General features: G+C 50.5%; 2 protein-coding genes and 1 long non-coding RNA gene across 5 annotated transcripts; 2 read left to right on the plus strand and 1 right to left on the minus strand.

Annotated features, from left to right (window-relative positions):
• Nucleotides 1-4,635: 4,635 nt before the first annotated feature.
• LOC118239222 lies at nt 4,636-6,195 on the plus strand. Its single transcript, XR_004770911.1, has 2 exons — nt 4,636-4,792; nt 5,595-6,195. It is a non-coding gene; the product is annotated as an uncharacterized LOC118239222 (long non-coding RNA).
• Nucleotides 6,196-10,077: 3,882 nt separating this feature from the next.
• Cdr2l (cerebellar degeneration related protein 2 like) lies at nt 10,078-25,387 on the plus strand. Of its 3 annotated transcripts, none has more exons than XM_027425717.2 (5): nt 10,080-10,586; nt 18,769-18,881; nt 19,176-19,324; nt 21,119-21,283; nt 22,877-25,387. In XM_027425717.2, exons 1-5 carry the CDS (start codon nt 10,508-10,510, stop codon nt 23,769-23,771), a joined length of 1,401 nt encoding a protein of 466 aa, XP_027281518.1. In that variant the 5' UTR covers nt 10,080-10,507; the 3' UTR covers nt 23,772-25,387. The 3 variants fall into 3 exon arrangements, with proteins under 3 accessions (XP_027281521.1, XP_027281518.1, XP_027281519.1); XM_027425718.2 differs by having other exon boundaries at nt 10,081-10,586; nt 22,880-25,387; XM_027425720.2 differs by lacking the exon at nt 21,119-21,283 and having other exon boundaries at nt 10,078-10,586; nt 22,880-25,387.
• On the minus strand, nt 21,663-22,057 carry LOC100771832 (40S ribosomal protein S27-like). Its single transcript, XM_027425721.2, has one exon. It carries the CDS (start codon nt 21,915-21,917, stop codon nt 21,663-21,665), a length of 255 nt encoding a protein of 84 aa, XP_027281522.1. The 5' UTR covers nt 21,918-22,057.
• Nucleotides 25,388-27,191: the final 1,804 nt, after the last annotated feature.

The following is a 27,191-nucleotide window of genomic DNA, read 5'->3' on the forward strand; positions in this document are numbered from 1 at the left end:
TTCTGTGGCTTAGTTGGTTGGTGGGATCAGCTATTAACTGATTAACTGACAGATTATTTTTATTTCTTTGTTTGTGTGTTTATCTGGAGACAGGGTCTCAGGTAGCTCAGTCTGGCCTGGAACTCATCATGTACCTGAGACTAGCCTTGAATTTCTGATCTTCCTGCTTCCAACTCTGCCTGTTGGGATTACAATGTGTACAATATTTCTGGCTATAATATTCTGCATTATGGTTTATAGACATTCTGGAAACAGTGGAGCCGTGGGAGCAGAAAACAAACCAGTAGTTGCCATGAGCTGGAAGTGGAATTCAGAAAGATAACGAGGGGACTTTGTGGGGCAATGAAAACCTTCGGTTTGATTGTTCTCATAACTGTATGTCTCGAGAGTGAGCTTTACTGTATGTAAATTTCACCTCAATAAACCTGACTTTAAAATAGAAGGACAATGAACATGGGCTATAGCTTAGTTGGTACACTGCTTCCTTAGCACGCATGAGATCCTGGGTTCCATCCCCAGCCCTACAAACAAATAAAGAAAAATAAAAGCTGTTGCAGCAAAGAAATTAACTCAACACACTATTTTCTCTACTGTTGTATACATGTAAAGTTTTTACAGTAAACATTTTAAGAAAATAATCTGTGTGCCTACACATACCATCAGCAAATAAAATAGCACTTTTGAACACTTAACAGAAATCCTCTTCAATGTGACAATCTTCTAGAAGTGTTTTGGCTATGAGAAAGTATGTTACGTACTTGTTTTGTGCCCAGGATAAAAGTCTTGCTCCTGTGGCCCTCTCCAGAGTCCTTTCTCTAAGCTCAACCATCATTCATCCAACAAACACTGACTTAGAACCTGCTAGGTGCTGGGTACCACTAAAGGGGCTAGGACCCTGTGCATGTTTCTGCTGTTAAGAGAACGAGACACAAAGGGCAACAATACAGGCCTGAGAGCTATGACATCAGAAGTAAATGTCTGCCCAGGGACCCTGGGAGAAACAGGTAAGGAAAAACTGGACAGGGGAGGGGGTGAATGAATGGTTTGTGAGGAACCCAGCTGGACACAGACAGAAGACAGGGTACCCAAAGAGTGCTCAAGAGGCTACTCACAGGGAAGCATTATGGGGGCAGAATGGGTAACTGAGACCCCTAAGGGGCAGGAAAAGAAATAGTTGCTGGAACCCGGGGAAAGGGATCCCTCCATAGGAAAATTCCAACAGAAGCTGTAGTCTTCCAGAAGAGAATGAGATATTAAATGGACACCCCACTTACTCCTCTTTTGCTTCCTGCCAATCAGGTGAACCCCCAGAAAGGAGAAAGATAAGAGAACCCATTGATGAGAACCCAAGAAAGCTCAGCCATCCAGGTGTGAAACAAGGTGGAAGAGACAGATAGAAATATACACAGGCAAGTGGAAAATTTTCAGCGTCCAGCTGTTAGGGAGAACAAGCAAAGGGAGGCCTGGAGCATAGGGAGCCTGGTATAACATCCAGGGATGTGGGGGAGGGGGCAGTGGTGACAGGAAGGCCTGGAGCATAGAGAGCCTGGTATGACATCCAGGGACCTGGGGAGGGGGGCAGGGGGTGATGAGAGATAACATTTGAAATATCCCAGGAGCTGACTATAGAGAGCTACATACAACCCGATAAGCTTTAATTTTATTGCACGACCAATAAAAAGCCTTTGAAGTGGAGAAATGATGTCACCAGATGGCATTAGGTCCTGTCCTGGCTGAAGCAGAAGGAACAAAGTAAGCTGAATGCTGACAGTAAGTTGGGGGGAGAGTGGATAGGGCTGAACCAAAGCAGTAGCAGCAAGGGCGGAGGTAGAGAATGCACTTAGAGTCCTGGAATCCGGTTGTCAATCTGATGGCCATTTTAAAGGAGCATTTCCACAAAACAACTTCCCCACCAAATGGCATAAAACAATACCCATTTCACTGTCTCTTAAATTCCCTGGGTTAGAGACTCAATTGGGAGGCAGCTGGTCTCCATCTCCTGCCTGGGTCTCAGCTGGGAAGACTGGAATGGCTGCAGCAGGGTTATCTCAGAACCGCTGGGAGATGGAACCGCCTGGGAACTTCTACATTCACACATCCAGGCCAAAGGCTAGGCTCAGCTGCGTCTGAAGATAAAATACTGGCACGTGGGGATGAAGAGAGGCTCAGTGGCTAAGAGTGCACCCGCGTCCAGCAGCTCACACACAGCCTGCAGCTCCAGATCCAGGAGATTCAACACCTTCATCCAGCCGACATACACAGCATACATCCACACAGACACACATAAATAAAATAATGTTTAAAAATACACTGACCTGTGGCCTTGCCTTATGACTTGGGCCCCAGAAGCAAGGACATTGAGCTGAAAAGAGACACCCCAAAAGTGTGTATGACAAGAGGGTGTTCCCAGAGAACAGGGGAAGCTACAAGGCCCATTAGTGCCAAGCCTGGAAAGTAACACACAAAATCACTGTACCATACTACTGCATAGATCAATAGTCACAGCCCACTGGATTCAAGGGAAGGGGACCTAGAGCCCACCTCTCTATGGAGGGACAACAAATCTAGCACCATACAGATGAATTAATCATCTGTTTTTGTTTTGTTTTGTTTTGTTTGGGGTGGGGGTGGGTTTCGAGACAGGGTTTCTCTGTAGCTTTGGAGCCTGTCCTGGAACTCGCTCCGTAGACTAGGCTGGCTTCGAACTCATAGAGATCCACCTGCCTCTGCCTCCTGAGAGCTGGGATTAAAGGCGTGCACCACCAACGCCAGGCTATGTTGTTTTGTTTTATCTAAGATTTAACTCCTTTTTAGTTGTTTGTGTGTGTGTGTGTGTGTGTGTGTGTGTGTGTGTGTGTGTGTGTTGGTATATGTATATGTGAGTACAATACCTACAGAGTACAAAAGATGGTGTGAAATTCCTCAGAGCTGGAGTCACAGGCTATTGTGAACTGACCAACAAGAAACTGAACTCAGGTCCTCTGCAAGAGAAATATTCATTCTTAACTCTGAGCCACACAGGCATGCACGCCACTTTCAATACATACATATGTATATTTTTTGCATTTTTGTTCCATGCCTGTCTCTACTTCTGTCTCTAAGTTTTGCATGAGCAGGGACTGCACCTGTCTTGCTCCCTGCAGCCCTGCTCTCAACACACTGATTTTATGAAGTCTTGGGTAATTTGCATTCCACTGGGGGCCATGGGAATGACACATTTTGACCAGCTGTTTTCAAAGTCATCTTTCATTCTCCTTGGAGTTTTTCAGGGGCCCTGGGGTGAAGCAATAAGGAGAGGGTCCCAGGAAAAAGGGTGAAGAAAGCCAAGGAGTTTGCTTCTGCCATGATTTTTAGAATGTCTGTTCTGACTGGATACCAGCCATGTGCCACAAAAGGCCTGCCCTCAAGGAGTTCTCGGACATCCCAGGCGATGGTACAACGTGCTGTGATGTGACTGGGTACGATACAGTTAGAGCCAGAGCAGCCAGAGTGAAGCACTGTGCCCTGGGACTTCTCTACAGGTCTCTCCTTCAGAAGTGCAAAGCCTGGCCCTTTCCCCACACACCCCCAAACCCCCAGCCAAGAGGCAAGGTTCCTGTGCAGGCCTCCCCAGCCAGCTACCTCAGGAGTCCCACCAGTGAGGGCCAAGAACAGCTTTAAAAGTGTGTTAATTAACTGGGCATGGTGGCTCAAATCTGTAATTCCAGCCTTTGGGAGGTGAATGAATGAAGGAGGGTTAGGATCCAAGGTCATCCTCAACCACACAGTAAATTGGAAGACAACCTGGGCTACAAACAAAACAAACAAAAACCAAACACACGAAAAGGCTAGGAATTAGCTGAGCTGGTACAATGTTGCAGCCACAAAGGCCAGCTTCAGACCCCAACACTGCATACATCCAGAGTGATGGTGTATCCCTGGAATCTCAGCACTTGGGAAGTAGAGACTCAGGGATCACGAAGTTCAGGGTCGGGGCTGGAGAGATTGCTCAGGGGTTAGGAGCTCTGGGTGCTTCCAGAGGACCCTGATTCGATTCCCAGCACCCACATGGCAGCTCACAACCCTCTGTAATTTTAAAAAACAGTTCAGGGTCATCCTTGACTACAGTTTGAGACTAGCCTGGGATACACAAGAACCTGTTTCCAGAAAAGATAAGTAGAGCCAGGCAAGGTGGTGCACAGCTTTACTCCCAGCACTCAGGAAGGCTCTTTATTCCCAGCACTCTGAGGCTCGCACATGGAAGCACTTCCTTCCAGAAGGTCTGTGAGAATCTAAAACTCCTCTTTCAGAGCAGTGCAAGGGGGGAGGGCGGAGGAACACCAGATGACCTCACCCATTCAGATGTATTGAGTGCTTTACTCTGCCAGGCGCTGACCTCATACTGGTAGAAAGGACAGATAGGGATCATTGGGTGCCGTTTGTCCCTTAGAATGATCGGGAACGGGGACGGGGAGGGAGCATCGCCTGCAGAAGAGGTGAAAAATCCCAAAGAAAGATCCCTAGTGTCGCCTCTTTCACTTTAATCCTGGCACAGGAGGGCACGGAGATGGAAGTGAGACGCCCTCAACCTCTTCTGGAGAGGATGGTGTGACTACAGGCGCCGGACCTCCAACGTCAGCGCTGCCAGCGCGTGCGCCGTCATTTCCGGCCAGCTGTTTTGGGCTGGATGCGGAGGTGGCGGACAGAGCCTCAGGGCTGGGCGACTGTGTGACTCCAAGCTGTCAGATTGGCTTTCAGAGCCTCAGCCGAGCTTAGCTGGCAGCCAGGAAGTTCCACTCCAGCGAGCTCCGAGGTCAGTCGTGGACCTATTCCACAGTCAGAGTCTGGGCTCGCGTCCCCAGGACCTAGGCTTGCATCTTCAGGACCAAAACTTGCGTGCTCAGATTTCTGGGCATCCAGGGTGGGCCCAGAGAAGTATGTCTTGCTATTAGAAGTCAACACAGACCTCTAAGAAATTGTACTGCTCCTGGGGCGACAGTGGTGAAAGCCTTTAATTCCAGCACTCGGGAAGCAGAGGCAGGTGGATCTTTGTGAATTTGAGGCCAGCCTGGTTTACAGAGCTAGTTCCAGGACTGGCTCCATAGCTACTGAGAAACTCTGCCTGGAAAAAAAAACAAAACAAAAAAAAAAAAAACAAAAAACAAAAAAACAAAAAACAAAAAACAAGGGAAATTGTATTGCTCAAGATCTGGGAAGGCATCGAGTCTGCCAAAGGCTTTGGTGCTGCACGTTCATGCCCCCAGGCATGAGTTTTCTGACCCAAATATGAGGCATACAGTGCAAAGGGTTATCGGGGCCAGGAGATTTATTAGTCCTACCCCGGGGAACTGGTTTTGAAAACATGACAGGGACATGTCTGAAGTTGATCCCTGAACCTAATGGTTGGTAGCTAAGGGGGGTAGAGGAACCTTCTTCCTGGGAGGCAGATCTGTCTCTTCATGGACCAGCTTAGAGTAGGAAGTAGCACCACCCCTACACTGCCAGGAACCTGAGGCCTCTGAGCCAGGGCAGGCAACGGATATATCACAGGGTTGGCCCACATCTTGTATTCCCATTCCCCCAGCCAACTCACATCCAAATTTCCTACACCGCAGCCTCTGTGTTCTGCCGAAGGGCCCAAGAGATTCCATCACTCTGGACAGGTCAGTGGCCCAGCTTCAGCCTTAACACCACGCCAGCCACCTGAGATGTACATTGAGAGTCAACTTTCTTCTACCAGCATGTTTGGAAAAACAACAACAGATGACAGCATGACCCCTGCCCCATCTCCATGGGCTGACACATGGCATGTCCATCCCTGCCTCTGGGAAGCAAAGTATTGGAGGGAGCCATGCTGAGAGCTTGGTGGAGGTGAATAGGAGCTGGGTGACTCTCAAGCACCAAGGACACTTAACTCACCTCTGGAAGCAGCTTTAGTGACAAGGGACCAAGCGAGTCTTCTTGTTTGGGGTCTGCCTTTAATTGCCCAAGCAAGTAAAGGGCTGGAGAAACGGCCCAATGGTTAAGAAGTGTTTGCTGCTCTTTCAGAGGACTGGGATTTGGTTCCCAGAACCAATGTCAGGCAGCTCACAACTGCCTGTAACTCCAGCTCCAGAGGATCTGACACCAGCTCCTGGCCTCTGTGCATAACACCCATAATATACATTAAAAATAAATCTGGGGGAAGGTGGAAATAAATAAAGTAAAACAAATCTCTCTTTTTTTTTTCTTTCCTCTAACAAGGAGGATACCCTATAGCCTCCTTACTGCCCAGGCTGGGGAAACCAAGGTGGCCATCCTCAAACCTGATCCTCAGCTCTTGCTTGCCTCTGGGACTTCTGCAAGGGCAGCTCTGGCTCATGGGTCCCTTCCCACGGAGCTGCAGGATGAAGAAATGATGTGTGGGAGCAGATCAACTTACAAACACTCAGGGAAGCCCACCTGAGCTAACCCTTTAGAATTCCATCCCTCAATCCGGGCGTCCCTCACACTCAGCTCCAGATGGCTTCACCTCTGCCCAGTTGCTAGAGCTCAGTCTGTGTGAGCATCAGTCTGATACACCGGTTAATTCAGGCGCTGTCAATCATGCACTCACTCCACCACCGTCATCTCTGCCCTTCTCTCCCCACAGCCTTGCCCAGCCCACAGTTACGGCCATTCTAGGCCATTGCGAAAGTTCCTAGGCCTATCTTGCCTCTCTGCAACCCCATGCTCCCAAATCATCAGGCTGATATTCCACAAATGAAAATAAAAGACTTTTTATTGGTTCCTTTAGGAATAAAATTCTGACTGGTCTCCACAATTCTGACTCTAACCTCATTCCTCTCTGCTCATCCCACCCCAGCCATGCTGCATCCCCACGGACCCTACTATAAGCCAAGCTCTTTGGTGCCTAGGAGCTTTCATCAAGAGGTCTCCTGTATCTGGAGCGTTCTCCTGAAGAGCTTAACATGGCTGCTGCTTGACCCTGAGGGTGGCACCTCCACAGGCTGGATCTAAGTATCTCCCAGACTCTCAACAACCCACCAACCTTGTCCCTAACACACTGTAGCTTGTAGCTACACAAGAGCAGAAATGGCCTCTTCCAGTCACAGGGTATTTCCTTCCTTCTCCTCCTCCCTTACTTCTCCTTTGCCCTCTGTTGCTCAAAATGACTTCAGAGTTTGCTTTCAGGGTCTTGCCATGTCTCCCTGGCTGGCCTTGTACTATGCAAACCACGCAGGCCTCAAATTCCAGCAATCTGCCTGCCTGGCCTCATGAGTATGGAGAGTTTGGACTTGGATCACCATGTCCTTTACTTTTTATCCTTTACTTTTTTAAATTTTAGTTATTTATTATTTATACAACATTCTGCTTCCATGTATATCTGCACACTAGAAGAAGGCACCAGATCTCATAACGGATGGCTGTGAGCCACCATGTGGTTGCTGGGAATTGAACTCAGAACCTCTGAAAGAGCAGTCAGTGCTCTTAACCTCTGAGCCATCTCTCCAGCCCTTATCCTTTACTCTTATGTGCATGGATGTTTTGCCTGCACGAATGTCTGTGCATTCATATGCGTGCAGTGCTGCAGAGTCCAGAAGAATGTGTTGGACTGCAGTTACAGACAGTTGTGAGCCATTATGTGGGTGCTGGGAATTGAACCCGGATCCTCTGGAAGAGCAGTCAGTGCTCTTTACACGGAGCCACCTCTCCAGCCCCTACTTATTTCCTTAAGCTATGTCTTCAGAAAATATGCATTCGTCTTAGGTGTTCAAGTAGACCTCTATTTTCCCAAAATGAGCCGTGCAACCAGCACGCAGAATGGAAACCAAAACATCTCAATGCACAGGGAGTGAGGGATTCAGCTTCGCTTTGACGGTAAGCAAAGCGTTCAGTAGATGACGGTGGTGATGCTGCTCAGCATCGTGTGTCCAACCCTGTGGAGTTCTACACTTAAAACCCTGAAGCTCAGGCCAGCCAACGGCACGGCAGCAAAGGCGCTTGCTGCACAGGCCTGACTCCTACACACACACACACACACACACACACACACACACACACACACGTATACTCAGTACTTATCCATGTCTCAAGGGTTTTTTTTGTTGTTGTTTGGTTGGTTTTGTTTTTGTTTTTTTTGAGACAGGGTTTCTCTGTGGCCTTGGAGGCTGTCCTGGAACTAGCTCTTGTAGATCAGGCTGGTCTCGAACTCACAGAGATCCGCCTGCCTCTGCCTCCCAAGTGCTGGGATTAAAGGCTTGTGCCACCCCCGCCCGGCTATCTCAAGTATTTTTACACATCCTGACACCACCACTCAGGGAGTCATGGGCCTTGGAGGACCCAAGCACATGGAAATAGTGGTACCTCATTGTGGATTTAATTATCATTTGCTGATGTCTAAAGAAACTGAGTACCATTTGGATATTTCTTTCTGGGAATTGTCAAGTCTTTTACACATTTTCCTCCTGGCCTTATGCCTTTTTCCTTTGGATTCTCAGGTTTTGCTGTACTCTGGATACAGGTCGTTTACTGGGTATATCACAACACATACTCAGAGTGCTCCAACAATGCCCACACATGATGGGTCTCAACAAAAGCAAGCTTAATGAATGCTTGAATATGAAAACTCCTTGAAGGAAGAAATGCTTGGATGGATTAAACTGCTGATTTTAAGGGTGTAACTGGATATAAGATTTGCGTCTCAAGCAATAAGAAACAGAACCTCAAGGGAGAAAGACCAGAACTCAAGAAAACATCCTCAGCTTTCACTCCTTCCAGCCTGTTTCCAGATATACAGGGTTTTAAACAGTCAAGCTCTTTTTTTAAGGTGTTATATTTCTACCAGGCAGTGGTGGTGTACGCTTTTGGCCTCAGCACTAAGTAGTCAGAGGAAAGTGGATCTCTGTGAGTTCAAGGCCAGCCTGGTCTACAGAGTGAGTTCCAGGAAAGGCAAGAACAGCTAAGGCTACACAGAGAATCCGTCTCAAACCTGCCACCCAAAAAGGTGATATATGTCTGTATTTACCTATATTTATGTGTATGAGTATCTGCCTGCATGTATGTATCAACATCATGTGTGTGCCTGGTGCCCAAGGAAGTCTAAAGAGGAGAATGGATCCCTGGAACCAGAATTACAGATGTTTCTGGACCATCATATGAGTCCCGGGAATGGATTCCTCTGCAAGAGCCAACAAATGCTCTAAACTGTTGAGCAATTTCCAGATCAAAATTAAGGCTCTCTTTTTTGGGGGGTTTGGGAGTTTTGAGACAGGGTTTCTCTGTGGCTTTGGAGGCTTTTCTGGAACTAGCTCTTGTAGACCAGGCTCATCTTGAACTCAGAGAGATCCGCCTGCCTCTTTAAACTGGTAAGCACTTTTAGTGTACCAAGCCATCTCCTCAGACCCCTTAAGGTAATGTTTAGTTTTGCTTAGTTTAGTTTACAGAAAGACTCCTACACTGTAGCTTAGTCTGGCCTGGAACATGCTGTGTAAAACAGCTTGGCCTGGAACTCAAGACAATCCTCCTGCTTCAGCCTCCCAAGTCTTGTTATCAGCGGAAGGAGCCACAGTGCCTGCTCTTTCCAACCTTGTGTTTGTGTGAAGGTTCATGTGATTGCAGGTACCTAGAGGCTAGAGGTGTCAGATTGCCCCGGGAGCTGGGGATACAGGCTGTAGCAAGCTGCTTGACATGGGTACGGAAACCCGAACTCAGATTCTCAACAAGAGCTCTTAACCCCCATTCTTCTCTCCAGTAATCAAACCCCCAATCCTGAGCCACTTAAAGGTATTTGTAAATTAATATCATTTTAAAGAACATTCTTGGAATGTACCCGTGGGTCAAGCCGGTTCTCCGCGGTGAAGACCGCTGTGGACAACAGACAGACCCTTGCTCTCAGGAAAGCCAGGACAGGCAACAAGTAAACAAAATAATTTCAGAAGGACGTAAACAAAAGTCGGACGTGGACGTGGAGGAAAAAGAAAGCAGGACAGAGGGTTGATCCAGCAATTCCCAGACCAGGACACCAGGAAGGGCCTCACCCGAGGCCACGCCCCCTATTTGCATACGCCTTGTGATTGGCCTCCGGCGGCAGGCCCCACCCCGCAGAGCTGGCGGCCTGGGAAGCTGCAAGCGGGCCGGGCGGAGTTGCAGCGGCGGCTCCGGGTGTCGCGGCGCGGGCCGGGTGGTGTGCGGGCCCGAGGCGGGCAGGGGGTATCCGCCGCGGCACCCACACTTTCCTGACGCCGCAGCCCTGCAGGCGGTCCCGGGTCTTCCCAGCCGTCGTCCCGCTTTGCAGTCCCCACCCCTCCGCCCTTTGTGCCGCAGCCACCCGACGCCCCCAGCTCGGCGGGACCCAGGGCGCGCGGGAGCGAGAGGCCCCGCTGTGCGCACGGCCGGTAGCGGATGGCGATCGCGCGCGGCGGGCGAAGGGGCGTTGCAGCCCGAGCCCGCGACGTGGGAAACCCGGGCCGCCTCCGACGCATTGTCCCGGGCTGCGAGCCCAGGCCCTGAGCTGCCGCAGCGTCCGCCCACCGCCACCCGCGGGGCCATGCGGAGAGCGGCGGGGATGGAGGACTACTCCGCAGAGGAGGAGGAGTCCTGGTACGATCATCAGGACCTGGAGCAGGGTGAGCATGGCGGGAAGGGAAGTGGCGTGTGCCCCGAGACCCCTGGCCGCTACTCCATTGTTGGGCGGCATCACCTAGAAAAGGGCTGGGCTGGACCTGGTGCGCATGATGAGTCTTGAGAATGGGGACGTGGACCGAGAGGGGCGCTGCCCTGGAAGATTCGGACGCGATAGAGGGAGACCTGCAAAAGACCTGCTAAAGTGTCTAGTTGACAGGGCATCCATCACCCTCCTCATCTTAGTAGCAGCATCTGCCTATTGGGGTATCCCTGGTAGGGTATTGTTAGGAGGCCCGAGTACTAGGTGGAATGGAAGTCCGCAGGGGATTCCTGGTACTTTTGCCGGGAGTGGCTCAGTTGAGTTGTCATCGCTCCAGATCAACAGCACCTGTCCTGGCCTGGATTTGTGAGCTCTAAGACTCTGTCAGAAAGTTTCCCCAGCTTGCTTTCCTCTGCGCAGAAGGGGTGGTGCAGAGAACATGCCTGTGAAGAAACCTGGAGTCTCCAGCCTGCCTTCCTGAGAAAATTATCCCCTAGTCCTTCCCTGCACTGGGCTTGCACCCAAGTGGCTCAGGATGTGCAGGCATCCTTTAGTCATTTCAGACGTACTCCCTGCCCTGGGAAAGAGGGAGTCATTTCCATGGCTCTCATCTGAGGGCCCAGAGGATGACCGGAAGGGGTATAGAAGCTGGTGATGAGATGGCTAAAGTGACATCACTGAGAGAAGGTGGAGTCGTCTTTACCAGAAGGAGGCCTGAGAGGGTCAGGGTCAAGGCCAAAGCCTGCTGGTGTGGAGTCCGCCCCACCCTCTTCTCTGCTAAGGTGCCTGTTCTTGCCGATATCCTCAGGGGCTGATACCTTCAGGGGGTAAGGAAATGTATCTAGGGGAAAGTGACCTTCCCACTGTCGCCTGCAAGCCCCGAGGTATTAAAAGACAAGCCTGGCACTGGCACAGAGTGTGCCACGGAGGTCTGGTCTCCATCCTCAGGGCCCCAGAGCTCTGCTTTTCCAAGTGTAGGAAGCATTCACTTGCATCCTGGAGCCTTTGTTTCCCGACCCACTCCCCCAGGCTGCCAGGCTTCACCTGCAGAAGAGGAGCTGTCCCAGTACCTGTCAGTGAATCAGAACCTTGGGATACCTGTGTAAGATGGAGGGTTAGGGTTAGACTTGGCTATGCAATGAGCTGCCCCGTGCTCATGGGGTGCCTTCTTCTCTGTCCTGGTGTCTACCCTTAAAACTTTTCCTCTCTGTAAACATCTGTTGGCCTCCTTTGAGTCCCAGACATCATCCTGGGACCTTGGAACAGTCACAGCTTGGAACCTCTGGGTACACAAGGGCTGGTGGGGGTGTGTATGCTCTGAGTGTAAGCGATTACGGGATGGTTTCCTGGGAGAGGCTAGCTCAGAAGGAAAGATGAAAAGCTGAGTTCTGTGGAAGCTAGCCTCTAGGGGAGGCAGATGCTAATACTATAGCAGTCTCATTTAGTTCCCGCACCCCTAATGAAGGCTTGGCACCATGCCCAGCCCAGATGTGGGAGGAAGAAGCCAGAGAGTCGGGGTGGGAGATGTGTGGAGTCTGATGAGGGGTAGAAATTGCCATTCCAGTGGGGCTGAAGAACTCTGCACACCCCCCACTTCTTGGGTCCTGCTGGCCTGGCCTGCAGCTCCAGTCATAGACAGAGCCCAGGAACCAGAGGGGACACCCGATAATGAAGCACTCTATGGGGAAACGGTACCTCCCTGCCAGGGGCTGCACTGGGTCTAGGGAGGGAATCTCTGCCCCGAGTCTGCATTCCAGCAGAGGAGATCAAAGTGACAACTGTGTGACAGCTTGGCCCCCTCAGTGAAGAGAGCTTTGAGCTGGAGGGTGGAGGAAGGAAGGAAGGGGAGGGCACTCTGGGGGAAGAAATCTTTGTACCAAGGCATGGGACCAAATGAAGGACAGGGAAGTAGGGGACAAAAGAAGTGCTAGCCACTCAGCTCTGCATGCCGGCCCAGGAGAACTGAGTGACTGAGTGACGGGGAGGAGTGTCTGCCCAAAGACAGTCCCATCAGCGGTCCCGTGCAAGTGCTCCTCTTTGTATTTTATTCCCAAATCCTTCCCTTCCCATCTGCTGGGTGGCCAGTAGAGTGGTTTCCTCTCCCACACACGGGGTATCCTGCCTGCCTGTTTTCCCCTACCCTGGACCAAGCCCCAACTTTACTTCCCAAAAAGACTGTTCCTAGAGATGCTGTTTGACTTTGGGGTGGTCAGGACAGGTGAGGGCTTGGATTTGCTCTGTCCTTTCTACTGGCTGCCATGAGCACCTGTTAAAAATAGAAAAATCATGAATTAATTATTAAGCACTGGCTCTTTCTTTGCCTGCCCCCTCCTCCACCTGTGACCACCTCTGTCCAGGCTGAGGGATGGCTGCTGAGTCACAGCTCTTCTGACCTGACCTCCCCTTCCTGCCCAGCCTGACCTTGAGTTGAGTCCTCCACCCCAGGGAATGCTCTGACAACATGGTAAGGAAAATGATACCCTTTCTCTACTCTGACTACCCCCAAAGGCCTTTCTGAGCTCCTGACTCTTGTGCCCTGTGGGGCAAGACCCCTGGCTCCACCATCTGGTGTTTTCTGCCTCTGTCCACCTTGACCTATTTCCTGCCTTTTGACCTATTTTCTTGTCTCTTTCCTGCCTCTCTCTCAAGAGTGTCCTGCTCCACCCTGAGGTTCAGCCAGGGGGGCCATGGGATTTCAGGGTCTCTTTTGTTTTCTCTGGTACATTGCCTTACCGATAACCACTAAAGTCCCCAGAAGGAAGCCCCAGAAAGCCCCTAAGTTCAGGCAGGGAAGGTGGCAGCCCAGACTCAGTATCTTCCCTGGTTTGGTTCAGAGTTGCCTGCTAATCCAGTCACAGCAGGCTGTCTGTTGCCTGGTGCCGCATCCTGCTTAGCTAGCTTCCAGGTTCCCAGGCCACCCTCCCCTGAGTCCAGAACTGCCACTATCCTTCAGCAAGCTGCCGCCACTACTTCTTGACTCCTCCAGGTTCTGGCTCTCCAGCTTCTAGTCTCCTTCCATCATCCCTCCAGGTGGCTCTGAGCAGCTGAGCTTGCAATGTGATCCAGTTTCCCTGAGTCGGTCTGAGCTTCCTCCCCAAGCAGCTTCTTTTTTTTCTTCCTCCATCATCCTTGGACCACTAGGTCACATTCGATGTCTCTGAGGCAGTCTTCAACGCCTCTTGGTCCCTAGTGTGGTATGAGCCCCATCCCCATGCCAGCCTACAAACAGCAAGAAGTCACACAGCCCAGCCCACCTGGGAGGAAGAGCATGGTATTGAAACTGCCCTTGGCCTTTCCTCATTCCTCTGGCCTTGAATCCTGGTTAAGCCACTGGATCTTGAGGCAGGGCCACCCCCGTGTATGGTATAGCAATGGTCACTTCCTAGACCACCTAACAGTTCCAAGGCCTGAAACTTAGGAACCTCACCTTTAGGAAGGTGAGCTGAACGTTGCCATCCTGTTACAGACTAGAAAGGTGGTGAGGTTCTCTCATAGCCAACCACACTGCCCCGCCCCACCCCCTGTTATCCCCAAGTGCATGCTATATCACAAGGCTGCCATTCAACAATGGGAACACCAGGCTTCGAATTATTTTTGTAGACGCCTCCAGACCTTGGCCCAACATACATAAACTCCTATAGCAAGTGTCCTCAAATACCTTACTAGGTTTATATTAGGTGACTGGATATTTTGGCATCTTTACTGGGCAGGTTACTTGCCCCAAGCTATGGGGTTTGTAGCTAATTTCCTTCAGGAAAACTGCTTTTGTTCTAGGCTGTGTCATGACAGCCTAGCTAGAGGGGAGTGCTGTGGTCTGCTTCCCCAGTGACATCAGGACGTAAAGTCCTCATCCCCAATTAATTTAGCTCTAGAGGCCCCATTCTGGCTATTTCAAAACTTCATCCCTGCTCTGAGCTTGTCTGTATCCTACCACTTGGGAGGTAGAGGCAATGGGATCGGGAAGTTCAAAGTCATCCTTGGCTACATCTCAAGGAAAACCTCACTGCACGAGACCCTACCTCAAAACAACAACAATGAAAGTTGTGGGGGAACTCGGATCAGCTGGTGGAATGCTCACCTAGCAAGCAGGAAGCCCTAGGGACACCACTTAAACCAGATATTGTGGCACATCCCAACAATCCCAGCACTTAGGAGGTGGAGGCAGAGATCAAGGTCATCCTCAGCTATGTTGCATGTTTGAGGCCTGCCTGAGCTACAAGACACTCTGTCTTGGAAAGAGAGAAGAAAACTTTACCCTTGTGCGGGAGCGACATTATCCCTAAGCCTGGGCCTTTTGTGTAGGTTCAGTGGCTGGTCAGGCTGCTCTGGCTTTTGCAAGGAAGCACAGTCTTGTCTTAGGCTGAGCTGAAAGAGCTGTTCTCTGCCCATCCAGGGTCCCTGCTCTGTAAGGATGCAAGAGAAAGGCCCACCTGGGCCTGTCTGCTGCCGTGCAGAGGGTGTAGCCAAAACAACCGTGTATCTAAAACTTTTCAGAAGGACCAGAGAGCCCGTGTCTTTAAGGGAAGGCAGAACTATCATTATGTATAAAAATAGCATGGCGTCTTGTTGGCCCCGGAAGAGCTGCTTTTACAAATCCTGCTCCAGATTTACACCATCAGCCTAGAATGAAGGCTGTGTAACAAACGGCCTCATAATGTTAAATAATAACAATAACAATTAATAATAATACATCAGCGCTCTCCTGCTTTGGGCCAAATGGGTCACATAGGCCTTCTGTTTGCCCCACATGTTCTCACAAAAGGCAGTGACTTGCACTAAGGTTTTAATACTATGAAGTTTGTTGGGGAATATTGTTTTCAAGTGTGTGACTTTTGTTTATGCTGCATTTGTTTAACTCTATGAAGCTGTGTTACTTTGCCTGTCTAAAACACCTGGTGGGCCTAATAAAGAGCTGAACAGCCAATAGCAAGGCAGGAATAAGGGTGGGCGGGGCTGGCAGGCAGAGAGGATAAATAGATGGAAAAAAAGAGGAGCAGCAAGAGAACAAGGAGAGGAGGACATCAGGCTTCAGCCAGCCACGGAATAAGTGAAAGTAAGATACAAAGGAAAAAGCCCAGAGGCAAAAGGTAGTCGGGGATAATTAAGAAAAGCTGGCAAGAAATGAGCCAAGCTAAGGCCGGGCATTCATAACTAATAATAAGCCTCTGTGTGTAATTTATTTGGGAGCTGGGTGGTTACCCCCACCCCAAAAAAACCCCAAAAGAGTAAAACGTCACATTATAGAAATTAATCTTAGTCTGACTCATTTTTCAGACCCTGAACCTCACACATACTTGGTAGTCCCACTATTCCTTCTGTCACTGAACTGCAACCCTAGACTTCCACTGTTTGATGTTAGTGATTTTTAACAAAGACTATAAAGTTCTGTGTATGATTGTTTTGCCCACATGATGGATGCATGTGTACCGTGTGAGTGCCCAAAGGCGCAAGAAGAGGACATTGGGTCCCCGGGACTGATGTTGCTGCCATGTGTGCTGGAAACTGAACTCGGGTCCTCTATGAGGGCAGCAAGTACTCTTAACCACTAAGCCATAAGCCATTTCTCCAGCACTGTGGAGTTAAGTTTTTAAGACAATGTTTCACCCTATAGGCCTGACTTGTATAGAACTTAATGCAATCCTCCTGCCTTAACCTCCCGAATGCTGGGATTACAGAGATGAGCTACCAGGCCCAAATTTTTGCTCTCATTTTACATTTTATTTTCTTTATTTATCTATTCACTTATTTATTGGTTTTCCAAGACAGGTTTCTCTTTGTAGCCCTGGCTGTCCTGAACTTGCTCTGTAGACCAGGCTGGTCTTGAACTCACAAAGATCCACCTGCCTCTGCCTCCTGAGTGCTGGGATCAAAGTGTGCACCACCACTGCCCAGCTACTTTTTATTTTGAGACAGTGTCTGAGTTGTCTAAACTGTCCTTAAATTTGTGGTATTCTTGCCTCAGCCTCCTGAGGAGTTGGGGTCTTGGGCCTATGGCATAGTTTCATGCTTTTGTTGTTATTGTTTCTTTTCTTTTTTAAGCAAGGTCTCGGGAGACTCAGGCTGACCTTGAACAAACCTTACATATCATAGGGTAACCTTGAACTCCTGATCCTTCTGTCTGTACCTCCTCAGTACTGGCTTACAAGTGTGCACGTCCACACCCAATCTGTGTAGTCCTGGAGACTGAATCCAGGACTTCACGCGTGCTAGGCAAGCATTCTGCCGCCCGAGCTCCATCCCCAGTCCTGTTTTTGTTTGTTTGAGACAGAATGTCATCAACTTAGAGTGGCCTCAAACTCCTGCTCCTCCTGCCTCAGTTCCTTGAGTCCTGGAGTTAGCATGCAGACTATGTGTCAGGTTAGTGGTACTTGTTCGTTGGGACCACCAGCCTGACACAGAGACTTATTAGTAATTATAAAAGTTCCGCCTTGACTTAGGCTTGTTCCTAACTAGTTCTTATAACTTAAACTAACCCATTTTTTTAAATATACATTCTTCCATGAGGGTCATTACCTCATGTCTATGCTGCCCATCCTGCCTGCAAGTCTCCTGGGTTCCTGGCCCCTAGATTATCCCCTCCTGTCTCCTCTCTGCCCAGAGGTCCCACCTGTACCTCCTGCCTCGCCATTGGCCGCTCAGCTCTTTATTAAACCCATCACAGCAATATCTCTTTACACGGTGTACAAATTTCCCACAACACACTTGGCTCATAGTTTCACTTTTAATAGAGAAAATACTCAAAGACTCCCTAAACACCCAACAATAAGGACTATTTAGATGGTGTTTAGAGCTTAAAGACAACAGCATTTCCTGCCTCCACTAATAGTGTGTATGTTGGTCTACCCATACAAAGCTGTCGTGATATATTGTTACACGAGAAAGGCAGGTACAGACAAAAATAGTGTGATTTGTATTTGTACATTTTGTGTGTGTGTTGTGTACATATATGTGTGTGTACGGGCAATGCATGAGGAGATAAAGGTCAACTTGCCCGAGTTGGTTCTGTTCTTCCACAGTGAGGGTCCTGGGGATTGAACTCAGGTTTTAGCAGCAACTGCCTTTACCCACTGAGCTATCTCACTGGTCATATATATATATATAGGACCCTGTGTGTGTGTCTGTGTGTGTGTGTGTGTGTGTGTGTGTGTGTGTGAGTGAGCGTGTGCGTGCGTGTGCGCGCCTGTGTGCGCGCACGCGCCCACAGGTTCTCTATGGAAGCTAGAAGAGAACGTTCCAGCTCCTGAAGCTAGAGTCACAGACGGTTGTGGCTGCTTACTAGGAACCACACTCTGGTTCTCTGCAAGAGCGCCTAGAGCCCTTGAGTAGTGAGCCACCTCTCCAGAGTCTCATGTTTTGTTTTTGTTTTTTTCTTTTTGAGACAGGGCCTCACTGTGTAGCCTGGGTTGGCCTCGGACTCACAGAGACCCACCTGCTTCCGCCTCCTGAGTGCTGGAATTAAAGGCCTGCGCCGCCACCACCCACCTCAACTAATTTTTGTTGTCATTGTTGGCTTTTCACCTTTCTGCACTATTTGTTTTCTACATCAAGCAGAAAGAAATCCCAAGCTGGTTGGTAGCACATGTCTTCAATTCCAGCAGTCAGGAAGCTGAGGCAGAAGATCATGAGCCCCAGGCTAGCCTGGGCTCCACAGTGAGATCCTGTGCAAACAAAACCATCCAGAGACCTGAAGGACCAGATAGGAGTAACCCTGGAGCATGTAGGGGAAAGGGCATTTCAGGGGCCTGGAGAGAGAGCTCAGAGGTTAAGAGCACTGGCTGCTCTTCCAGAGGTCCTGAGTTCAATTTCCAGAGACTACATGGTGGCTCACAGCCATCTGTAATGAGGTCTGATGTATATGCAGGCAGAACCCTATATATGTAATAAAAACAAATAAATGAAATTTTAAAAAAGAAATGTATGGATTAAAAAGAGAGAGAAAGGAAGGAAGAAAGAAAGGAAGAAAGAAAGAAAGAAAGAAAGAAAGAAAGAAAGAAAGAAAGAGAAAACAGCATTTCAAATGGGAGTGACAGCAGCCAGGCCGGGGCTTCTGAGAATAGCCTGTGTCATGGTGACGCTGAGGGCATTAATAAGGGCTCTCTGACTTCCTCACCCTGTGTTGTTTGCCCCCGACTTCCCTCCCCCAGACTTGCACCTGGCAGCCGAGCTCGGGAAGACCCTGCTGGAGAGGAACAAGGAGCTGGAGGAGTCCCTGCAGCAGATGTACTCCACCAATGAGGAGCAAGTGCAGGAGATTGAGGTGAGGGCCTTGGCCCCTGCACTGCCCCTCCCCCTCGCCTCGAAAGTGTCTTTGGCCTTGGCCTGTGTGCACCTTTGTGCAACTTGCAGAAGGCGCCGCAGCTTTGCGCTCAAAGCTGAACTAGGCAGCCTACCCCAATCCGAAGCAAACACCACCACCCCAGCAGCCTACTGCACCTGGTCTTCGCCCCCTGCTCAGTTGAACACAAACCTCTCAAAGCCGGTTGGTCTAGGGGTGGTAGGAGGGTCTCTACCTTGTTGTAAAGTTTGTTCCACCCTTAACCTCCTCCCCCAGTACTTGACCAAGCAGCTGGACACGCTGCGGCTTGTGAATGAGCAGCATGCCAAAGTGTACGAGCAGCTGGATATGACGGCCAGAGACCTGGAGCTGACCAACCAGAGGCTGGTGCTGGAGAGCAAGGCTGCCCAGCAGAAGATCCACGGGTGAGGGACAGGCCCAGGCCTGAACACACGGGCATGTGGACTGCTGGGGAGACTCACGCACTCCTAGAAGGCAATGCTGGGGAGCCTGGGGTGGTAGCGAGGCCATCCCTGTCAGCTGTGTGGACTTAAACATTCATCCCACAAACAACCTTATTTTTTCCAAGATGGGGGTTTCTCTGTGTAGCCCTGGTGTCCTGGGACTTGCTCTGGAGACCAGGCTGCCCTTGAACAAACAGAGATCAGCCTGCCTGCCTCCCGAGTGAGTGCTGGGATTGAAAGTGTGAGCCACCACCACCCAGCCCTTCCTTTCTTTTTAAGATTTTTTTTGTTTTGTTTTGTTTTGTTTTTTGAGGCAGGGTTTCTCTGTGGCTTTGGAGACTGTCCTGGAATTAGCTCTTGTAGACCAAGCTGGTCTTGAACTCAAAGAGGTCCGCCTGCCTCTGCCTCCCGAGTGCTGGGATTAAAGGTATGCGCCACCAACGCCGGCAAGATTTATGTTCTTATTCTGTGTGGATGGGTGTTTTGCCTGCATGCACGTCTGTGCACCACGTACCTGAGGGCCATGACCTGTGAGGCCAGGGAGAAGGTGTAGGATCTTCTGGAGCTAGAGTTGCAAATGGTCATGGGCCACCATATATATGGGTGACAGGAACCAAATCCAGGTCCTCTGCAAGAGCAACAAGTGCTTTTAACCACTAAGCCATCTCTCCAGCCCCCCACAACCTATGGATGAAAAGTCACCCATATTCCAGTAAATAACCCGCCTGTGGTTATGCACCAATCATGCAGCAGGCTCAGTTTGAGGCACTAAAGCTTCGGTGACTCTGACCTGCCTCTGGGACCTCGCAGATGGGAAGGAAGGCACACATGTAAATGGTAGTGACCCAGGGATGTGCAAGAGCCTGAGGTGGGGCCGGGGAGGTGGCCTGGTTGCTAGAGGGCTTGCCGCACAGGCATGAGAACCGGATTCAGGCCCTTGCACCTGTGTAATTAAATGTAGGGCACGATAACAAGCATGTGAATCTCAAGCTGGGGCTGTGGTGATGGGTGGATCCCGCCCTGGCAGAGTCAGCCACCCTGCGTCTAGTAGAAGCCTGTCTGAATAAACAAGGTGGGTAGCTTGTTGAGGTCATCCTTGGACCTCCACACGTATACACACACACACACATCAACATACACACATGTACACAGATACAGAAGGACCAAAGGCAGCTGAGGAGGAGTGATTGGCTCTGCCTGGGATGTATAGAAGGGCAGGTCCTTGGATGTGGCAGAGAATTCTAGGACTTGTATATCTGCACACCAGAAGAGGGCACCAGATCTTACCATGTGGTTGCTGGGAATTGAACTCAGGAAGAGCAGTCGGTGCTCTTAACCTCTGAGCCATCTCTCCAGCCCATGTCTGTTCTTAATTCCATGTCCTCCATCTACAAGGTTCCCAGCAGCAGTGAGGAGGCTGTCCCTGTCTCCTTAAGACTTCCCCTGGGGTGGGGCTTGAGAGATGGCTAAGAGGTTGAGAGTGTTTGCTGCTCTAGAGCCAGGGTTTGGTTCCCAGCACTCACAGTGAGTGGCTCACAATCACCCAGTTCTGGGGGATCCAGCTCCCTCTTTTTGCCTCCTCAGGCACCTACACACACACACACACACACACACACACACACACACACACACACACATCAATCTTAACATTTTCATTGTAGGCCTAGCTCTTAATGGCTGAGCCATCTCCCCAGCCCTGACAATCTTGAAAACAAACAAAAATACATCTCCCATGGGTGGTTCGTCCTATTCCAGGCTGACAGAAACCATTGAGCGCCTGCAGTCCCAGGTTGAGGAGCTGCAGGCCCAGGTGGAGCAACTGAGAGGCCTGGAGCAGCTTCGGGTTCGCCGGGAAAAGCGGGAGCGCAGGAGAACCATCCATACTTTCCCCTGCCTGAAGGAGCTGTGCACAAGCCCCCGGTAGGCAAGGGCCCTGGCGTGTCTTTGAATCCCAAGAGTTCTGGCTGAAGGACAAAGAGGGAGCATGGTGGACAGTTGTCGGGGAGGAGGATTGTGTCTGATCCAAGCCATCAGGATGCTTGCTAAGGACAGCCATGGTGTACTATACTAACGTAACAGTCATCACATCCATTCTGCCTACAAGTTAGATGAGAAAAATCTAAGTTTGGTGGTTACATGGCTCACCCAGTGTGTCATGTGTTTAGAGCTTGGCCCAGCCAGGCTTCTAACCTAGCAGGGGTCCAGCACTGTGCCTTTTGGTTCCCATTAAATCTTTTTTGTGTTTATCCAAAAATGTGTTTATTGGGATGGTTCCCACTCATCGGGAATCGGGTGCTTTTCAGTGCTGCTTCCTCCTGAAGGAGCATTCTTCTGTCAGCCTTGCTTTTCTGCCTGTGGGCTGACAGAAGACAGTGGAGCAGCCAACACACAAGACTACTGTTTGTGCATGGCTAAAGACCGTGGTGACCTTATAGCATCCTGGGCACTTCACATCCGTAAAGTAGGAATTGGGGCTCTGCACCAGGCATTTTTTCTTGTGTTTCCTCTTTTCGTCTTCTGGAGAGGGGTGAAGGAGATCCTTTTCGAGAGGCATGTTCTCATAGGGAGGTGGTCACAACCGGAAAAGCTCCCATTAAATCTTAATTCAACAACTACTTAATGTAAGAATACAGGACTGAGGATGTAGCTCAGTTGTATAGGTACTTGCCTAGAATGTGAGTTGCCCTGGGTTCGATCCTCAGCCTAAAACAGGAGAAAGACAGATTAACAAAGAGGATCAAGATGAGGCTGGAAATGGGGCTCAGTTGGGAGCCCATTTAACACTCACAAGGCCTTGAGATTGATTCCCAACACCTCCTAGGAGTGGTGAAGCACACGTGTAATCCCAGCATTTACAAGGTGGAGGCAGGAGAATTGAGAGGTCACAGTCATCCTCAAGCTAGAGAGTTCAAAGTCAAACTGAACTGTCTAAGGTCCTGTTTAGCCAGGGGGTGGTGGCACATGTCTTTAATCGCAGCACTCGGGAGGCAGAGGCAGACGGATCTCTGAGTTTGAGGCCAGCCTGGTCTATGGTGAAAGTTCTAGGACAGCCAGAGCTGTTACACAGAGGAATCCTGTCTAAAAAATAAAATAAAAATAAAGATTAAGAAGTGTGTGTGTGTGTGTGTGTGTGTGTGTATGTGTGGAAACTAGGCCCAGGGTTGCAACAGAACAGGGCCACTACCATCCCTAGGCCTCAGTGTCTAGAGGAAGAGAGATTAATTACCATCTCTAGAAGGTATGGAGCCGTCTGTCTGGCCAGCACCAACCAGGGAAAGAGCTTAGACATACCCAGAGAACTCCCTTTGTTCCCACCTTCAACCGTCCCTTGCTGAAGAATCCTAGATGAATCCATGTGGGTCAGCATCCTCAGACACAGCCCGGAGAGAAAGTTAGAAGGGTGGGTGGTGCCTCAGAGGGGCAGAAGGAAGAGACAGGTGGACAAGGCAACCCAGTGTCTGACACTTTGGTCCAGGCCGTGGCCATGACTTAACTATCACTTCTGTCCCCTAGCAGGTGTGAAGATGCCTTCCGCCTGCACAGTTCCTCATTGGAGCTGGGCCCTCGGCCCCTGGAGCAGGAGAATGAACGACTGCAGACCTTGGTGGGGGTGCTGCGTTCCCAGGTGAGCCAGGAGCGACAGCGCAAGGATCGTGCAGAGCGCGAGTACACAGTGGTGCTCCAGGAGTACACGGAGCTGGAGCGACAGCTGTGTGAGATGGAGGGCTGTCGCCTGCGCGTGCAGGAGCTGGAGGCCGAGCTGCTGGAGCTGCAGCAGATGAAGCAGGCCAAGACCTACCTGCTGGCCCGGGATGAGCACCTGGCCGAGGCTTTGCTGGCGCCCCTCACTCAGGCCCCTGAGGCTGATGACCCCCAGCCAGGCAGTGGGGATGCCTCCAATGCCCAGGATGGTGTCTCCTCGCCTGCAGCCTCCCCCAGCCACGCAGTGCGCAAAAGCTGCAGTGACACTGCGCTCAATGCCATCGTGGCCAAAGACCCAGCCAGCCGTCATGCTGGCAACCTCACGCTGCACGCCAACAGCGTGCGCAGGCGCGGTATGTCTATCCTGAGGGAGGTGGATGAGCAGTACCACGCGCTCCTGGAGAAATATGAGGAGCTCCTGAGCAAATGCCGGCAGCATGGTGCCGGGGTGCGGCACGCGGGCGTGCAGACCTCGCGGCCCATCTCCAGGGACAGTTCATGGAGGGACCTACTGGGGGGCGAGGAGAGCCAGGGAGAGGGTAAGACGGGTGAGAAGAGCCTGAGCCAGCACGTGGAGGCTGTGGATAAGCGGCTGGAGCAGAGCCAACCCGAGTACAAGGCACTCTTCAAAGAGATCTTCGCCAGGATCCAGAAGACTAAGGCAGACATCAATGCCACCAAAGTCAAGACGCACAGCAGCAAGTGACCCCTCTAGGCCTGCAGCCTCCCCTCCAAGGGGGGTCCCTCATGCCTGGATGGCAGCCTCTTGAGAGCCCTAGCAGGTGGCTGGAGCATGAGCAGGAAGGCCTCTCTGACCTGGGGACACAGCATGTTTCCTACTGATGGCTTGGATTGCCTGCCCTGCTGCCCTGACCGCTTTGCTTCAGTTTGAAGGCACAGCTCAGTTTAAAAGCCAAACACCTTCCCTCACTGTCCCTGGGGGCTTCTCAGCTCTCTGCTTCTAGACCCCCCTCCCCCCGCCTTACCCCCAGATTGTGGCCAGTCTTCTGCAAGACTTTCTTGCTCAGCTGGCTTCCCCCACCCTACCCCTTACCCACAAATTTCTTTTTCTGAGAGATCTGCAATGCAAGGTCTCCTTGAGCCTTGCCGCAACTGGAAACACTTGAAAGGGAACCTCAGAGCCAGCCATTGCTGGTGTCTGGGGTCTCCTCGACCATTCACTGCGTTCTCTGCCAGCCATGACTGTCATTCCCATAGATGTACCACTCCCAGAGTTCTGAGCAGGGCACGGGTAGCTCCCACTTTATAGAGCAGGGCCCCCTCCAGCCCTGGCAAAGACCTTCAGCTCCCCACAGATCTGCAGCCAATTTGAATACAGGAAGAGGGAAGCACTCAACAGCCATACATGGGTAGTGTCCATTTCCTCTCAGAGCCGACCTCCTCAAGCTCCATCCCTGGAAATACCTTCTGGGCGTGAAGCCTTCCAGGGGCTGGGCTGGGCTGGGCTGGGGTGGGGGCTCTAACACCTGCTTCCCTTCCCTTCCCCGCTCCTGCCCCATCTCAGGGACCATGACGTCTCATCCACTCCTCACTTCCTCAGGCCAGCCCCAGTACAGTTCCCATCTGCAGCCTCCAGAATGTCCTGTTCGGGTCCCAGTGTCCATCCCTGTCTTTCACCAGGGACTGTAAGTTCTTTACTCCATGTTAAGTATTCTTAAATCGAGGAAGAAATTCCTCCTTTCCCATGTTCCTACAGAATGCCTGCTCTTTACCTCCCACCTTTGGGGGGGGGGCGCTTTTGAGGTCCAACCTGGGTCAGGGGTTCAATATTTTAGTACAAAAGTTTCAGCAAGTCCAGCTTTGTCTAAGAGATGCCCAGGTCCCCAGCTTGCCTTCAGCAGTCCTTCCGGGCTTCTGGTTCCTGTCTGACACCCTTTCCAAGACCCCAGAAATCAAAGGAGCCATAGAATCCAGTGGGAGGCGGTGACTGCCTCTGCTGGCAGCCCAATGGGAACCCTCATGCCTTACCCCCTTCTTATGGGTAAAGGGGCTTTCTTATCAAGCATGTCTGACATCCCTGGAGAAGCAACCTTGCTCCAGGTGACACTGTGACGCCAGAGGGCATCTGGGTCTTTCTGCTCGTGCAACTTGGAACCTTTCGTCCTTTGGGGCTGGGCACCTCCGGGCCCTCTGAATCTCTCTGTCATCTAGGGTAAAGGAGGCTGCTCAAGCCTGTTCACTCCCAGTTCTGTAGCAGCCGACCAGTGTCACCTTTGAAGTATACATGAGAGAAATATATTTACAAATGCTTTATTCTCTTCTTTAATAAAAAATGCACCAGTATTCTAAAAGCAGAAATGGCCCAGAGCCTCAGTTTCTTCTCTGTCTTACTGGTTTGCAGCCTCTCATGCACGATGAGGGGTGTATCTGAGTTCCACCCCCCACACACACACACCAAGTTCTGCTTTTCTTTGAGGTCACTCTGCCCCCTGAACTCTTGGCAAAGTCTGTGTCTGCAGAGCGAGCTATGCCAAGCATGCTCATAAAGAAAACACAAAGGTCTATTGCCTTAGGGTTGCTTGGGAAGACCTCCCCCTCTCTCTCTCCCTCCCCCACACTCGGGGTCAGGGAGCTGGAGCTCTATCAGGCAGGGCATTCATGATCAGCAGTGGGGAAGGGTATTTTTTTATCTTTTTGAGACGATCTCATGGATGTTAGGCTAGATTCAGACTTGCTGTGTTGCTGAAGGTGGCCTTGAACTTCTGGTCATAATCATTATTCAGGAGCTGGTGGTCCAAAGAAAGTCCCATTACAGCTGGCTCCTTTTTTATCTTAATATGTGTAGATCACACATACAATGTATGACAAGGTAAGTTTTAAAAAGTCACAGAGGGGCCCATGAAATGGCTCAGCATGTAAAAATGATTCACTTGGCTGGGCAGTTGTGGCACATGCCTTTAATCCCAGCACTTGGGAGGCAGAGACAGATGGATCTCGGTGAGTTCGAGACCAGCCTGGTCTACAGAGCTAGTTCCAGGACAGCCTCCAAAGCCACAGAAAAACCCTGTCTCAAAAAACCAAAAAAAAAAAAAAAAAAAAAAAAAAAAAAAAAAAAAAAAAAGATTCACTTGGGTTGTTCTGTGACTTCCACACTGGCATCATGACATGCATCACGGGGCCTGCCGTAGGACGTCTCAGCGGGTAGCTGCACTTGCTACAGTCACAGAAACATGGGTTTGATCCCCAGAATCCATGCCAAGCTGGAAGGACAGAACCCGCTCCAAGAAGTTGTCCTCTGACCCCCACGAGTGGGTGGATTACAGGCTTGTGCCCCATACCAGGCCCTCACTTCCAAGTCTTCAGGGACCTGGAACTCGTGGTCTCCACCTCACACCTGGTCCAGACACTGTGCCCAGCGCTGGGTCTCAGCACCATCACACTGACAGCGAGTGCCCATGACCACTCCTGTTCAATGTCTCTCTTCTTTGTTGTTGCTGAGAAAAGGTTTCATTACATAACTAAGTCTGCACTGGAACTTGATACTTAGTCCAGGCTGGCCTTGAACTTGGGATTCCTGAGCCTGCAGACTGCTGAGATTTTAGGTGTGCAGTACCATGCTTGGCTCAGCCTGCCTTTTTCATTATTCTTTTTCTTGGTTTTTGTTTTTTTTTTTTGTTTTTTTTTTCTTTTTCAAGACAGGGTTTCTCTGTGGCTTTGGAGGCTGTCCTGGAACTAGCTCTTGGAGACCAGGTTGGTCTCCAACTCACAGAGATCCGCCTGCCTCTGCCTCCTGAGGGCTGGAATTAAGGCATGCACCACCACAGCCCGGCTCATTATCATTCTTTACTACCTCTATTTAGGCATTTTTCACTTATAATTGTTTTATGGGGGAAAACATATCTATATTTAAAAGTAGCCAGCAGGGCTCAGTTTGGATCATCCCAGTTTTGCTGGCAGCTTCCAAAGCACCATGATGGGTAACCAACCAGCTTAACACGTGCCCTCTCTCCTTCCAGCCTGAGGGTGTTGACCTTGGTCACGTTGACCACACACAGCTTCTTCTGAGGCTGCTCAATCTGGACTTAACCCTGACTTCCATAATGGCCACTAACATGCCATTTCTTCTGGCTGCTCCATGGCTGACTCCAAGGCCAGGGAAGGCGAT

The sequence above is a fragment of the Cricetulus griseus genome, chromosome 7, assembly GCF_003668045.3.
Source record: "Cricetulus griseus strain 17A/GY chromosome 7, alternate assembly CriGri-PICRH-1.0, whole genome shotgun sequence".
Lineage (NCBI taxonomy): Eukaryota > Metazoa > Chordata > Mammalia > Rodentia > Cricetidae > Cricetulus > Cricetulus griseus.